Raw genomic sequence first — 17450 nt, 5'->3', positions numbered from 1 at the left:
TCATAGAAGTGTGGAGGTTTCTTTCCCAGTTTGTGAATGTAATGTTCACCTTGTGTACTGGTAGTTTTCTGTATGTATTCCACTTTCATTGAACAAGCCAACAGAATTGGCTTTAAATTTGCTCTGCTGGACTGATGTGCTTAGCAGTGGACAGGCATCTATGGCTGGTTAATGCTTTATACCATTTGCAGCCCCAATGGTCTTTGGCTCATTATGATGTAAAGAGTGGCATTAGAAAAGCAATGACAGTTTGTTTCAGTGTGGTGTCACCATTTTTGCAAGCCCCAGACCTTCTTGTCTAGCTCAGGTGGTTTCTGCCTACATGTCTACTCTACAGTTGTACTGTGACCAAGGCAGTAAGGATCTAATAACATGTAAGAGGTGGGCTATCAAGGGCAAACCTGATCTGAGTCACAGTATATGCAATGAACGCATTGCTTCCTTGTCATCTTCACTTGACCTATTGAGGCCCATTGAATTGCTTTCCCACTAAACTACGCTCATATGTTCTTCAGGACAAAACCGACTGTACATATCAATCTATCTTGGCTATGAAAAAATACAAAGAAAGCCAGTGAAAAGCTTTTGTATTCTTAAGTTTTTGCTTTTCTCTCTCCTCCATTGCCAACTAGTCTTATAAGCCAACTAGCCTGAACTAATGGCTACAGATCCCAAATTGTGTTGTGTTTTACTGTTACTGTATGCTGCAAATCAGTTTGATTTCTTACATCAAAAGCACAGAGTCTATTCACCGAGAAAGGCTTCTTTATAGCACTGATGATGATTATGCAGCACTCAACAGAATGACAAGAATTACCTTAGCGTGAAATTCTTTTTTAACATTACACAAAATGACTCTATCAAATATATACTCCTTCTGTCCAAAGATGCACTTTGTAGGTTATTTGCGAACTCTAAATTGTTCCGGTGTGGCCAAGTTGGAGTGTATGTGTGTGAGTGTGCCCTGTGATAGGTGATTCATCAAGGATTGGCACTTGCTTTTCACTCAATGCTACCAGCTTCTTGCAAATATATAGAATAATTACATAAAAATGCACAAATAGGACACCAGCAGCAGTCTAATAGGTAAAGGTGTATACTATTCCCTTTGCTCTTGACCCTGTTAATTACATAATCTACGTAGAGCATCACCATTAAAACATTTGCGTCATGTATACAGTATGCTATCTTAATAAGCAGCTTGTACTCAGACCTTTCTGTTACTGTAACCAGTAATCCCATGAACAATCCCAGCTTTGCTGCCCACTATTAAAGTAGTACATAATAAATGCTCTGTGCCCTGCAGGAGTTTCACGTTATAATTTTATCTGCTACATTTCTCATCGACTTGTATGTGAGCAGCTCTTTATTTCAACCCCTACACATTTTAACAGTTTCAGTTTATCAACTTGTCTTGTATCAAAGTGGTAGAGAGATTTATGTAGCGTTTCCATAGTTAGTTTGATTTGAAAACTGGAGATTTAATGGACAATATAAAATCTCTCTGCAGCTTTTAAGAGTACTTACAACAGACAGTGCTCATTTGAGTTAAACATACAGTGGAAAAGAAGTCAAGACATAAAAGATCTTTCACACTACAAATTATCCTTTGGCACACACTCACCTCATTGCAACATTGCTTCCATCGATAACAATGGGCCTCAAACTGCTGTAGGTATCAGCATCCCACTCGTCCACTGCATACTTTGGCGTCAGTGACTGAGGAGGAGAGCAGCCACGAGGCACCAGCTGTGGACTGTAGCTTCTTGGTTTGTCAGACTCTGCCTCTGACCTGCGCCCTGTCTTAATCAGTTCCTCTAAGATGTCATTGGTCAAGGCATCGTGGTGCAGGTTCTCCAGGACTCTGATAATGTCAGCCTCATTGTAGCCCAGCTTAAGAAAGCGATCAATTTTGTTCTGATCCTTGTCCATGCTTGCAGTGCAAGGCCCTTTCTGCAGCTTGTGCGAGTGTTGTTTTGAATTTGCCTTCCCTTGAGGGAATCCTCAGCCTTTTATCTCATCTGCCTATAGTTTCCACTGCACTAGTGTCGGTTTTGGAAAGCTCGTGGTCTCCACAACAGCAGGCAGATAAAGTTTCTGTTATAACCTAGAAATACAGGAAGTCAAAAAAAAAAGCTGTCAGTGGGGTTTTCAGCCATATAGAATGTGGTTGGTTGCTACGATATGATCTCCTTCTTGTTGTTAATCTCTGTCAGAGTAACATGTTTATATAAAGCCCTAAAACCCCCTTAAAATAAGATCACATGAGTGAAAAAGTGATTCAGATGTGTGGTCAAATATAAAATGATATTATTTGAAAAAAAAAATGAAACTTTTACGTCATGATTATTCTTTTGCCACAGCACAGTGAATTTAGAAAAAGCAAATTTCAAAGATTGAATAAGCTTAGTTCTAAAAAATGTTCCAATGTAAAGTTAAAATGTTCCAATATACATGGAAAGTTTGTAAAATATTTTATATAGTGATTGATGTGAAATATTAATCTTTTTGGATGTTGCACTGATTGTATTCTTTTTTTTTGGAGTGGTTTCTTATTCACAATAATGTAATTTACTAACTTAATAATAATAAAATAAATTCAGAATATTTTCCAATTTTAAAATATTTACAACAAATACAAATAAATTAGATGGTACCCCATCCTATATGGCTTGGGCTATATTAGCTCCGAACCACTCATCCCTGAATACATACACAGAAAATGGAAGGAGGAGTAAATTACAGATGTGCACGTCAGGTTAAGTGGCGACTCTAAATTGGCTTACTAACAGTAAATGTGGGTGTGAATGTGAATGCGCCTTGTGATGCTGGTTTAGGAATTCTGCATTTATTAATTTGTAAAATCTATACTTGAATTTTACCTGAGATGTGGTCACAGTATTCTGTGCCTGCTCTCAGTGAAAGCGCTATACAAAAGTAAATGTAAATTGAAATTAGGAAAAGCACCTGTTGTCATGATCCTGATCTGGGTAATTGAGCTAGAAAATGGATGAATGGTGCCTTGAACCTAATTTTCTTACATATAAATTTATTATGAATTAATGTTATAAGTTTCTATTGCTTATTTCTGTTTATATAAATGTATATATTTTTTTTATACTAACATGCCCTCACTGTTTTCTCCCAGTTGCTAACATTATGCAGCATCGTTCCATGTTAAGTCATCATACTGCCAGTATTTAGGATGCCGGTGTGGTATTCACAATGGTCAAGTTTATAAATATATCCATCCATCCATTTTCCAACCCGCTGAATCCGAACACAGGGTCACGGGGGTCTGCTGGAGCCAATCCCAGCCAACACAGGGCACAAGGCAGGAAACAATCCTGTGCAGGGTGCCAACCCACCGCAGGACACACACAAACACACCCACACACCAAGCACACACTAGGGCCAATTTAGAATCACCAATCCACCTAACCAGCATGTCTTTGGACTGTGGGAGGAAACCAGAGCACCCGGAGGAAACCCACGCAGACACGGGGAGAACATGCAAACTCCACGCAGGGAGACTACTTAAAACTAACTCTTTGATGTGCGATTCAGAGATGCACAGAACTGAGCTTTTGCTTTGTTACTTTTGATATGGCTAAACATCTCCCAGGTTTTTTAAACTTTATTCTGCCTCTTGACCAAATCACTGCTTGCTCCTAAGCAATATTTCATTTCCCAGTCTGTTTCTTCAAGCTCTTTTCTGTTCAGTTGTCTTAAGCAAACAACAACATCACAGGTGGATGGAAAAAAGTAAAAACCTCACTGGTAAAACCAAGTAAGATAAAACACATAGAATAGGATTTTTGTTAAAATATAAAAAAAGAAACTTCCTTGTTCTGAAAAATCTACTCCAGTGACATACACTCTTTGAATAGCAGAGCTATTAGTATAAGATATGTCACAGTAAGTTATATACAAACTACCTACTTTTTATATAGCACCTTTTCACAGTTAACAGCAGTACCCTGAGTTGTAGTACCTGCATACTTTCTATAGTCGTACAAAAGAGTTTTACTTGGCCAACAGTGAGTCCGAGTCAAGGATTACACCAGTATCAATGTCAAAAGCCTTACAAAGTTGGCTGCACTGCTTAACGTTATATGGTGGAAGGGCTTTAACTCTCTCTAAACAGGAAACACGGTATGAAAATGGATACATTTTATATTTCACAAGCTACTCCATAATATTATCTTCTCTTTAAAAACCTCCAGCAAAAGCACAATAAATATTAATTAGACTGTTGAGCTACAAGAACATCAGCAATAACTGGTAAGGATTTGGTCACTTCTGATGTCCTCAGTTCTCCAGAAGCAGACTGACTCGCTGTCTAAGGAGTATCACTGTAACATTCTGTGCAAAAGTTTGAATTGTTTTCATTTCCAATGTTTTATTATATCATCTAATAAGAATCTATGTTGGAATAGGCCTAACTACAATACTGAGTTGTTGTTTTATTTTGGCAGTACCATTACAGCTCTGTTTGATTTTCTGCTAACTTGCTATGTTTGTGGAGTTTCCACATTCCTTCGCATCCACATTGATGTTGTCACTCCGGTTACCTCCCATATCTCAAAAACATGAAAATTAGGTTAAAATCCCTATCGCCCTGCACAGGGATTTGTTCCTGCCTTGCACCCTGTGTTGGCTGGGATTGGCTCCAACAGACCCCCGTGACCCTGTGTTAGGATATAGCGGGTTGGACAATGACTGACTGACTGGTCTGGCTTGAGTGAATGCCACTTGTGGTGAGCTTGTAAATGCATTTTTCATTAAAACATAATTTAAACAAACAGGTCAGGTAACCTAGCAGCACAGATACTGTAGCTAGTGTTACTGCCATAGAGCTGCTGGGCCTTGGGATCATACCCTGTCCCAGACATTCTGTGCAGTTTGTGCATTTGCCTTTTGGCTACTTGGGTTTTTTCCAGCGTAGACTGATTTTACTTCTACATTTCAAACACATGGATGTTAGTGTGACTGGTACCTCTAAATTTGCTTAGCATATAAGTATACGTCATACAGTGGTTAGCATCCTGGGTCCAGTGCACCTGCTTTGAATCTCTTGCCTAATTGTGGCCTGTTTGCATTTTCTCCCCATCACTGGATGGGTTTCCTATAGGCCCTACCATATCCCAAAGGTATGTGTGTTAGGTAAATCAGTGGCTCTAAATTGGCCCTGTGTGGGCACATTCGTTAATTTGCCCTTAAGTGGACTTGCTCCCAAAAATATGAGTAGTAGTAATCAGCAGGGTTGAGAATTCTGTGTTGTTTTATGTATATGTGACTGAACCCAGTTCAGGGTTGGGTTGTTCATAGTGCCCAGTGCTGCTAGGACAGATTCCAAAATTCAGAATGTGTATAGATGGATAGATTACTGGTTGATTTGAAGAAGTTTTCCTAAACTGAGCACCAGGCATTCTCCCCATTATTATTAGAAATACTATTGGTGTGTGGCATATTCCAAAATCTGCCAGACTTTTATAGCACCCTTAACACCAAAGTTTCTAAGGCATACAGTACTTTGCAATGTCATATACTGTATTTAGGTTTACTATTTAAGCAGAGGCACTTTCCTTAACCCTCACAACATCTTTGGGTTAAATTTGACCCATTTTCTGTCTGAAATCCATAAAAGCACCCTAATTTTCATATGTTTAGGATGACACTTTGTGACTTTTCCTACATTTCCTCAGATTAATGAACACAAAAAAAGGTTAAACAATCCATAATTTATACACTTTCTATAAATGTTACCTTACCATGTCTTTTGAGTCAGTTGTCACCTATTATTGGATTTCATGCTGAATTTAGGGCAGTACATTTGTTCACGACCCTTAAAAACACTCTAAATGTCATCTTTCAGCCCAGAAATGGGAAGTCTTTTTGTAAAGTGATCCAAGTTTGCAAAAAGCAAAACAAAATTCCAGATGTCCAATTTTTGTACAACTGCTACATGTTTTGAACAATGCTATGTCCTTCAGAGAAACTCTGACCCACCATTTGCTTTAATGGATATTCTGCTGGGTGTTTTGTTTGCTCACAAACCTATAAAAATTTCCTAAATGTCAGCTTTTTATTTAAGGAACGTGAAAGCTTCAAGAAAAGTGCTCTTACTTTACAAAAAGCAATAAAAGCTTGCAAAAAAGCTTTCAAAAATGACCTAGTCTGCTAAAAGTCAGGAACATTGATTAATCAATATAAAATGGGTTTGGAGTGAAAAATTTGATGTACAGGGCATTTAAAAGTGGTGTCAGAATTGGGTCAAAAAAGACCCAGAAGGCACAGACAGGATTGAGTCAGCATTTGAAAATGGTATGACTTCTTGAAACAACATATAAGTTTAATTAACCATCCATCCATCCATCCATCCATTTTCCAACCTGCTGAATCTGAACACAGGGTCACGGGGGTCTGCTGGAGCCAATCCCAGCCAACACAGGGCGTAAGGCAGGAAGCAATCCCGGGCAGGGCGCCAGCCCACCGCAGGGCACACACACACACACACACACATCCACACTAGGGACAATTCACAATCACCAATCCACCTAACCTGCATCTTTGGACTGTGGGAGGAAACCCACGCAGACATGGGTAGAACATGCAAACTCCATGCAGGGAGGACCCGGGAAGCGAACCCGGGTCTCCTTACTGCGAGGCAGCAGCGCTACCACTGCACCACCGTACCACCCTTTAATTACCCAACCAAGTTAATTATTAATTATTAGTGTAGCAACTGTCATGGTGAACACGATCAGTAAGAATTTACAGAATACAGTAGCATATAACATGACGTTCTTTAATCCAATTCAGGGTCACAAGGAACTGACAGCATTGTGCATAAAACTAGTCTTGGACAGGATGCCAATCCATTGCTGAGTGCCTACAATAACAATATACGGGAATGTGTGTTGACATGAAATAAATATGGGTTCTAAGTTACTAAACAAGCAGTGTGATTTGAATCTTGGGCCATATACTGTCATGTTATGTTTTCATAAACTTGCGTAAATTGTTGTTATGCAGTTTACAGTACATAATCACAAGCTCAGGGTACTAAAAAATGCACTGTCTCTGCTTTCAAGGTGCTTTCCTTTTAGCCTTTCATACATCCGTCTATGGTTGAACAGCACCACTGTTATTAGTACTGACTCCTCACATTTGTGGAATCTGAATATACACCACACATATTTGAGCAATTCTCTGACTGCACCTGAGGCTGATGGGATATGCTCTCCACAGCTTTGTAAAGGTAAAAAGTGTATTCAGAAATCAGATAGCCAGAGAAATAGATACATAGTTAATCTACTGTATCTGTGTTCTGGTCAGTTCATGTCTGACAAGATGTGAAGCCTGTCCTGGGACCAACAAGTTCTAGTTGACTACAGGCAACACACAGTGGGAATTTGTCAATAAACTGAACATAAAGAAGCATTCACAATCAGAAGACCCACCAAAATCCACAGACTGTACACTGAGTCAGACTTGAACCTGGGTCCAAGTACTTTGAGCCAACAAACCTCCACCACCAACCAACCCATGCCTTTCATGCAAATTTTTAATATTACACTAATTTGAAAGTAAATTCTATTGAACAAAATATTCTGAGGAATTTTCTTTAGATAGACAGTACTCATTAAGCCTCAATATCTCATTAACAAAGTGATCAGAATATGTATGAGTTTACATTGTCCTTAAAACAATGGTGAAATAATAATTTAAATGTTTAAGCTTAAGATAATGACCCCATCATCAGTTTAAGATTTTATTGATTGTAAATTAAGTAAATATTTTGTAAACCAGCTTTTTTTACATTAAATGCATTCTATGTTCTAGAGCAGGGGTGTCGAACTCCAGTCCTGGAGGGCCACAATGACTGCAGGTTTTCATTCTAACCACTTTCTTAATTAGTGACCTGTTTTTCCTGCTAATTAACTTCTTTTGCCTTAGTTTTAATTAACTCGACTCAGACCCCTTAGTTTTTTCTATTTCCTTAATTAGCAGCCAAACAATAATGAGACACAAAACGAGCGAACACGTGACCAGCTAATGACATTATCTGAACATAAATAAAGGTGAGGGTCTCGGTAAGGTTGATTTCTCAGGTCAATAATCAGAAACAGAAAATCAAGTTTGGGAAATGTCTGCTGTAGCAAAATGAGAGCAGCAGCAAGCCGTGGAATTAAGTAACGGGTTTAATTAACAGCAAGAATTGGCTTCTCATTAAGAAACTGGTTGGAGTGAAATTGGTTGGAGTTTGAAACCCCAGTTTAGCTGGTCATCTGTTGGCTTGTTTCACATCTCATTTCTGTTTGGCTGCCATTTAATGAAGAAAAGAATCAATTAAGAGGGATGAATCCTTAAAAACAGGGCTATTCAAATGAAGGGAAAAGGAGTTAATTAGCAGTGAAAACTGGTCACCGATTAGGAAAAGGGTTAGAATGAAAACCTGCAGCCACTGCAGCCCTTCAGGCCTGGAGTTCGACACCTGTGCTCTAGAGCAGGGGTGGGCAATGTTGGTCCTGGAGAGCCGCAGTACGTGCAGGTTTTTGTTCCAACCCAGTTCCTTAATGAGAACTTAATTATTGCTGATGAAGCACATATTGCTTAAGCTGACATTTTAATGCTTCATTTTAGTGGTCTCGCTTGTTAAAGTTCTCCAACCTTAATTGCTTATTTCAATCTTAAACTGCTGCATTCAGTGTTTTAATTGCTCCTTATTAGCAATAAGATGTAAAAGACAAAGCAGCCAGCAGTTCTCCAGCTAGCTTTTTTCCAATTACATCTGTGTGTGTTCCTCATGCACGGTTTGATTTAATAAAACACTTAATAGAAAAATGTGACAGACTGAAAATGATCTGTTTTAGGCTTCAAATCATTTGGATGATATCCTTGGAAAGGAAAAAAATCTATGATATAAGAGCCTTACATTGCACAGACTAACAAGCCATAAAATTAAATAAGGTCTGAGATTGTCAATGATTGGTTTCTAATTAAGCAATTGGGTTGGAATGAAAACCTGTAGCCACTGCGGCTCACCAGGACCGACATTGCCTACCCCTGTTCTAGAGGATTACCTTAGAAATAAAGGGGCAAAAGAACAGAGTGATTCCTAAATGGTAGACATGTCTATAACAGAGCACACTTATTCATTAATGGCTGGTGTAGAGTAGACAACCTACCCAACAGCACTTCCTTGGCCAGTGGGAGCAAATTAAATTCTGAATGGATGAATAGTAATTTTCTCAAACTAAATTAGGAGAAAACAGAAATTTTAATGATTGGCAAAAATGGATATAATGAGGTTATTAGAAATAAAGTTGATGCATTAGGATTAAAAGTCAAGACGGAGGTAAAGAATTTAGGGGTAACTGTTGACTCTGACCTGAATTTTAAATCACATATTAATCAGATTACTAGGACAGCGTTTTTTCACTTAAGAAATATAGCAAATGTTAGACTTCTTAAAACATTGCAAGATGCTGAGAAATTAGTTCACGCTTTTGTTTTCAGTCGACTAGATTACTGTAACACACTCCTCTCAGGACTACCCAAAAAAGATATAAATCGATTGCAACTAGCGCAGAATGCAGCTGCTAGAATCTTAACTAGGAAAAGAAAATCCGAGCACATCTCTCCAGTTTTGATGTCACTACATTGGTTACCTGTGTCATTCAGAATTGACTTTAAAATCCTGCTTATGGTTTATAAAGCCTTAAATAATCTCGCTCCGTTTTATATTTCAGAATGCCTTTCATCTTACACTCCAAATCGTAACCTTAGATCTTCAAATGAGTATCTGCTTGTAATTCCAAGAGCTAAACTTAAAAGAAGTGGTGAGGTCGGCCTTCTGCTGTTATGCACCTAAAATCTGGAATAGCTTGCCAATAGGAATTTGCCAGGCTAATACAGTGGAGCCCTTTAAAACACTGCTGAAAACACATTACTTTAACATGGCTTTCTCATAACTTCATTTTAGTTTAATCCTGATGCTCTGTATATTCAATTAATTATCATTATTATTCATGGTGGCTCCAAAATCTGTACTAACCCCTACTTTCTCTTCTGTTCTTTTTCTGGTTTTCTGTGGTGGTGATTTGCGCCACCACCACCTAATCAAAGCACTGTGATGTCCCTACATTGATGGATTAAAGACCAGAAGTCCATGTGACCATCATCATCAAGTCCTTCCATGTGAACCCTGAGTAGAATGAGGCCTGCTTGAGGTCATTTATGTTAGGTAGAATGCCAAGAGGGGGCTGGGTGGTCTCGTGGCCTGGAACCCCTGCAGATTTTATTTTTTTTCTCCAGCCGTCTGGAGTTTTTTTTTTTGTTCTTTCTGTCTTCCCTGTCCATCGGACCTTACTTTTACTCTATGTTAATTAGTGTTCCCTAATTTTATTTTCTTATTTATTTTGTTTTTTTTTCTTTTTCTTCATTATGTAAAAGACTTTGGGCTACATCATTTGTAAGAAAATGTGCTATATAAATAAATGTTGTTGTTGCTTTGTGGAATCACACGTGAACCCCAATAGCATACAGTTGTCACGCAGAAAGCCAGTTGGGGCACAAGTTTTGTGAGGACTAACTGGTGACTTTAAACTGGCACAGTGTGAGTGTGTGCATGACAAGTTAAAGGAGCTTATATTTAAGCCATATAACACACTAGTGAGGTCTCATCTGGAGTGGTCAGTCACTGAATTAATTTCCCTGGTCAAAGTACTGAAGGGATTAAAGCTATATTGTACATACAGGAATGAATTTGTCTTAATGTTACACAGTATAACACTTTCAAAGAACACTAAATCACAAGACACTGTAAGAAAAGCATATAAAAATATGAAAAACAATAAAGAACAATACAGTATAATTCAAATATGTCACATGGAAATAAATACTGTAAATAACCTACATAAGAAAAAATACTTCTGCCAGTTTCCCAATAAGCGGCTGCCAAGGTACCATAAACAAATATTGCTATCCAAAAAAGGAAGGTGTTTAGCACTTGTTATTAATAGCTAATTTCACTTCTCCATCATGCCTCTGAATGAAGACCTCACTGGGGCCCTGAATCTTACATAACCCACCCCATGTTATCATGATGGAGTCTGTGTTTACTGAGGGGAATAGTATTTTAGCTGCAGAAGACTGGATGTTTGGAACAAATATATAATTATTAAGTCACAGCTTTGTTAGTGAGGGTTCCCGGACATGAAAGCCAAATGGAGATTGTAATGAATCAATATGAATGCAAGAACTAAGTTTGAAGCCGTCAAGTGGTTTATAGCAGATCTCGCTATTCAATCATGTGCTATTACTAAAAAACTAAGGAATGTAAAAAAAAAAAGCCTTACAGTAAGTTCACGTAATAATGAAGAAGACTTTCCATGCTGTCATCTGCTTTGAAACAACATGACAGAGATTAAGAAAAATACAAACCAGAAAAGAAACTACAGTGAAACCATAATCATATTATCATTATGTGGCATTTCATTGAGCAACTAGCTTGACAGGAAAACACTTAAAAGGTCATCTTTCCACTTCAACCAATAACAGGAATTTGTTAAATTCTCAGTTTACCTCATGAGTTGTACTGCTGGCTAATATATTATGATGTGAAGAACAATTATTATTGATAAAATTTGCTTATCCAGCAGAAAAACATTGTTTATGAAAAGACAAAGTAAAACTTTTAAATTTTTGCTCTTCCTTACAAAAAAACAAATCAGTCACCTTTTATTTTAGATAGTACCTTCAAAGTATAGGCTATAGTCTTCAGGATCAAAGTGTGCCTGCTTCAGTAGGTTTCAAGTAGTTTGCAGTTTCTTCTTTAAACCATTTCACTTACTATAAATATACCAAGGGATCGGTAACATCTGTCATAGTGTTGGCAGTAAAGTGGCACAAGGAGGTTATCTTAAAATGCTTTTTTCTTTAAAAAGACAATGTAAACATCAGTGAGACTTGTCAAAACATACAGTGCATCTGGAAAGTATTCACAGCGCATCACTTTTTCCATATTTTGTTATGTTACAGCCTTATTCCAAAATGGATTAAATTCATTTTTTTCCTCAGAATTCTACACACAACACCCCATAATGACAATGTGAAAAAAGTTTACTTGAGGTTTTTGCAAATTTATTAAAAATAAAAAAAACTGAGAAATCACATGTACATAAGTATTCACAGCCTTTGCTCAATACTTTGTTGATGCACCTTTGGCAGCAATTACAGCCTCAAGTCTTGTTGAATATGATGCCACAAGCTTGGCACACCTATCCTTGGCCAGTTCCGCCCATTCCTCTTTGCAGCACCTCTCAAGCTCCATCAGGTTGGATGGGAAGCGTCGGTGCACAGCCATTTTAAGATCTCTCCAGAGATGTTCAATCAGATTCAAGTCTGGGCTCTGGCTGGGCCACTCAAGGACATTCACAGAGTTGTCCTGAAGCCACTCCTTTGATATCTTGGCTGTGTGCTTAGGGTTGTTGTCCTGCAGAAAGATGAACCGTCGCCCCAGTCTGAGGTCAAGAGCACTCTGGAGCAGGTTTTCATCCAGGATGTCTCTGTACATTGCTGCAGTCATCTTTCCCTTTATCCTGACTAGTCTCCCAGTCCCTGCTGCTGAAAAACATCCCCACAGCATGATGCTGCCACCACCATGCTTCACTGTAGGGATGGTGCCAGGTTTCCTCCAAACGTGACGCCTGGCATTCACACCAAAGAGTTCAATCTTTGTCTCATCAGACCAGAGAATTTTCTTTCTCATGGTCTGAGAGTCCTTCAGGTGCCTTTTGGCAAACTCCAGGTGGGCTGCCATGTGCCTTTTACTAAGGAGTGGCTTCTGTCTGGCCACTCTACCATACAGGCCTGATTGGTGGATTGCTGCAGAGATGGTTGTCCTTCTGGAAGGTTCTCCTCTCTCCACAGAGGACCTCTGGAGCTCTGCCAGAGTGACCATCGGGTTCTTGGTCACCTCCCTGACTAAGGCCCTTCTCCCCCGATCACTCAGTTTAGATGGGCGGCCAGCTCTAGGAAGAGTCCTGGTGGTTTTGAACTTCTTCCACTTATGGATGATGGAGGCCATTGTGCTCATTGGGACCTTCAAAGCAGCAGAAAGTTTTCTGTAACCTTCCCCTGATATGTGCCTTGAGACAATCCTGTCTTGGAGGTCTACAGACAATTCCTTTGACTTCATGCTTGGTTTGTGCTCTGACATGAACTGTCAACTGTGGGACCTTATATAGACAGGTGTGTGCCTTTCCAAATCATGTCCAATCAACTGAATTTACCACAGGTGGACTCCAATTAAGCTGCAGAAACATCTCAAGGATGATCAGGGGAAACAGGATGCACCTGAGCTCAATTTTGAGCTTCATGGCAAAGGCTGTGAATACTTATGTACATGTGCTTTCTCAATTTTTTTATTTTTAATAAATTTACAAAAACCTCAAGTAAACTTTTTTCACATTGTCATTATGGGGTATTGTGTGTAGAATTCTGAGGAAAAAAATGAATTTAATCCATTTTGGAAGAAGGCTGTAACATAACAAAATGTGGAAAAAGTGATGCGCTATGAATACTTTCCGGATGCACTGTACTTTCCAGGGGTTACTCCAGTCTGGAATGAAGAGAGAAAGTGTGTAAAATGGTTTGTTCATCCATCTATTTATTAAACCTGGCTTTTGTATTAAAGTGTTCCAGAAACCAGACCCAGGGAAAAACCTTGTTAAAAAAATGAGCACCCAACAGAAACCAGCACAGGACAGGGTGGCATTATGTTACGTCACAACAGCTTGGACTAGAACAAGTCATCCAGCGCAACAAACCTTGCTAGTCCTCTTTGCCTAACAGTTTCAAAATAACATTGAGTTGAGTTTTGAAAGTCTCTAAAGCCCTACTTACTACTGCACCACTTAGCAATTTATTCCATATATCTGTGATTCTTTGTGTAAAGAAGGGCTTTGTAACAGTTGCTCAAAATCTATACAACTGTGTCCTTATCATTTAAATTAACAATTGGGATCCACTGTACTAATTTCTTTCATAATTTGAAAAACTTAAATCTTGCCACGTCTTAATCTCTGTTTGCTTAAACTGAAAATGTTCAGCTCCTCCACTCTCTCGTCATAGCTCATACCTCGCAGTCCTAGAATCAGCCTAGTTGTCAGTCTTCTCTGGACTGTCTTTACAGTAGTGCTGCTATTACAGAGCACATTCAACAATCAGTGGTATTGCCTAAAACTTAAAGAAAGGATAAACAGCGAGGGAATACCATATCAATTTAATCCCTTAATAGTACATTTTTAACTTACTTTGTCAAATTCAAATCTTATTCCTGGGAGTAGCAGAAGTCTCAAGGCCATCCATAGGTATGTTAACTCAAACACCCACACCCTTGCTCACACTGGAACAATGTTGTATCACCAGTTCATTTAACACACACATTTTTCAGACCAGGCTAAGTGAAAATGTGACATTGTGACCTGTGTGGCATTGTAACTTCTGCGGCTGGGAGGCATCAACACTACTTACTCTGCCATATTGCTGCCTAGAGGGAGCACACAGTACCAAGTAAAGTGCTCAGCTCAGCACTTTGTTTTCAGTAAACTGAGTGTTTTTTATCAAAGCAACAAAGTCAGGCTTGAAGAAATGAACCAGTTAAATATTAACAGCTCAATAGGTCGCAAAGTTTTCCTTCCTATTATAATCAAATTTGCATCCTGTAATCAGTAACAAGATGTCAAGAGAAAAATATTTATGTGGCTATTAACTGTGACAAAAAAAGTGTTTATGTTCTAAGGGCCATTGAAGTGAAAGATGTTAGAGTTGCGTGTATAAATTACAACTACAATCAGTTCAGGTTGGTTGGAACTATATCAGAGTCAGGCATGATTACAGCACAGTTTTAACTACCACCTTATACAGTATTCAAAAGTTAATTTCCCTGTCCAGACAGTGTACTGTGCAGAGTAGGTGAGTTGGTGACTTTAATGAATGACTGTCCCTCTCTGGGCTGATTGAATGGTTTTGAAAATGACTGTAATTCACAAGTGGGTGAGAAAATAAGGGTCAAGGCCTTGTAACTCTACGCCAGAGTAGGACTGGTTTCTGCTTAGTTCTTGTGTTGTCACTCCCAATAATTGAGCCCTTGTTTTGCCATGATGGCCATGAGTAGTGTTTATTCAACTGTGTAACAAAGATAAGCAGATACATGTTATACAGAGTTTGGAAAATGTGATCAGACATATGGGACAGAGATATGGTATTTTAGGTGGTGGAAGCATGTAGAAAATTTCTCTGACCTCAAGGAATTTTCAGTTGTGGTATAATACACATGGACTCAAAACTTTTTAATCTACTTTTGTATGTGTGTATGTGTATGTATGAATATATTATATAGTAAAATACTAAGGTGTGCATGTGTCTACACCCTATAAGCAATCTCATTGATCAGTTTAGCTTTGGTGATGAGATGGAAAGAGGAAATGTGAAACACACAAGGAGGAGTAAAGGCATAAGAGGCACTCTGAGAGTCACCTTCAAAGACAGGAACTATAAAAGTGAACAAAAGGTGATCAAGGCACGTCGAAATGACAGGCCCTATGAAGCAGGCTTTACAGGAATGTGCTAGAAAGAGGAAGTGATGGTCAAGAGAGGTGCAGACGCACAAGAATTTGGAGGAAGGGCACTGAAAGTATATGTTGGGCAAGAGATATTAAATATACATTATTTTTAAATGTATTCCAGTATTTGTCTTTTACAGGTAACAATAGGTAATATATATATATATATATATATACAGTGTATATACATGCATTACCTGGTAGGTAACCACCCATACTATCAGATCGTGATTCAGACTATGAATGCTATGAATGTAATTACTCTGATCTCCAGGCTGTCAAATAAACGAACCACGTGCCGTGGCGCAACATAATGGGGCTTCGCCGCTGACATCTGAGGTTCGATCCTCGTGAGGGAATGAAGTGGAGTGTGTACGCCTGATGAGCCCCAATAAGGGCGAAACAAGTGTTGCGCACTCTTTGCATTATTTGACAGTAAACTATGTAACATATGCTCTGCTTCTCGCAACTGAAAGAGGGCCCTGTGGTGGATGTTTACCAACTTGCAGACCAACTACATGCGTTACCTGGTAGGTAACCACCCTTACAATCAGATCATGATTCGGACTGCGAATGCTATGAATATATATATATATATATATATATTGTCACGAGTGGCTGGGGCCCCTGCCTGCCTGGGATGCCTCTGCCTTGGAAGGACCCGGGGAACATGTGTGGACAGAGCATCACCTCCCCTGGAATGCTAGATGACAGCCCCCCTGGATGGCAGTGATACCTCGGACTCCTGCAGGGCTTGGGCTTCATGGGAATTGGAGTTTGTGACAGCCCTGTTGGGATCCAGGGGTGCCACTAGGATGTGCTGCAACTGTCCCTGAGCCTGTGTGGTCGGGTTTTCCACCACACCCGGATGTGCTGCCAGAAGTGGGTCAATGAGCACCTGGAGAACTTCCGAGTGACCTATATAAGGGACCAGCAGACACCACTCCGGAAGCAAGAGTCGGGAGGAGAGGGACTAAGCTTGCCGGAGAGGAGTGGAGGAGAAAAAGAAGAGTAGTATTGTGATTGTGCTATTGTGCTTATTGGGAATGTGTTGTGCCTAGGGAAAGGGGAAGGCATTGCCCACCGGCAGAAGAAAAGAAAATGAAAACATTTATTTATTTTATAAGTGTGCCTCCCATGTCTGTCTGTGTCGGGCCAGGTGCTGGTATAGCGCCTTTTGTTGCTAAACACACTTATATTTTCCTATACATATTTAATTATAATATATACACACACTTTCATGACTTCTCCAGACTGTGTGGAGTTTGTACTTGTGTTGCATGTTCTCCCTGTGTCTGTGTGACTTTTGCTCTGGATACTCTGGTTTTCTTCCATCCCCAACATGTGCAGGCGCCATATTGACTGAGTATGGATGTGCGTTTGTATGTGTGCTGTAAAGGACTGGTGTCCTATCTAGGCTTGTTTCTTGACTTTTGCCTCTTGTTGCTTTAAAAGGCTCCAGCTCTCCATAAACCTAACATGTATTAAGCAGATGTGAGAATGTATGTATGCCATATATATTTAAACTGTATTTCATATATATAATGTTTTACTTTTATTTTGTTTTTCATCGCATCTTGAATAATTCATTACTTTAAAGGCACAAGAACTGTGATAGTGCACTATCACTCCACCTGCAACTGTAAATACTATACACAGTGCTTTATAGATTTCATCTTTGAGTGGACAAAAATCTTATATTTTTGTACAAAAGCTGGGTCAATGGGAATTAATAAATTATGTTAGGGTGCAAGGTTTGTTCTCATCATTGCCTAGGCATACTCCTCAAACAGTCAGTTTCTACATTCTGCTGGT

General features: G+C 39.2%; 1 protein-coding gene across 1 annotated transcript in view; it reads right to left on the bottom strand.

Annotated features, from left to right (window-relative positions):
• The window catches only part of LOC114648697 (probable ribonuclease ZC3H12B), a 35804-nt gene that overhangs the window by 10990 nt on the left and 7364 nt on the right, over nucleotides 1-17450 (bottom strand). The window contains 1 exon segment of the mRNA XM_051924870.1: nucleotides 1625-2107. Coding sequence (XP_051780830.1) covers nucleotides 1625-1932 — 308 coding nt within the window. The 5' untranslated portion in view covers nucleotides 1933-2107.

Source organism: Erpetoichthys calabaricus, chromosome 3 (assembly GCF_900747795.2).
Source record: "Erpetoichthys calabaricus chromosome 3, fErpCal1.3, whole genome shotgun sequence".
Lineage (NCBI taxonomy): Eukaryota > Metazoa > Chordata > Cladistia > Polypteriformes > Polypteridae > Erpetoichthys > Erpetoichthys calabaricus.
Note: the sequence above shows the minus strand (reverse complement) of the source record. Positions and strands in the feature narration are given on the sequence as shown.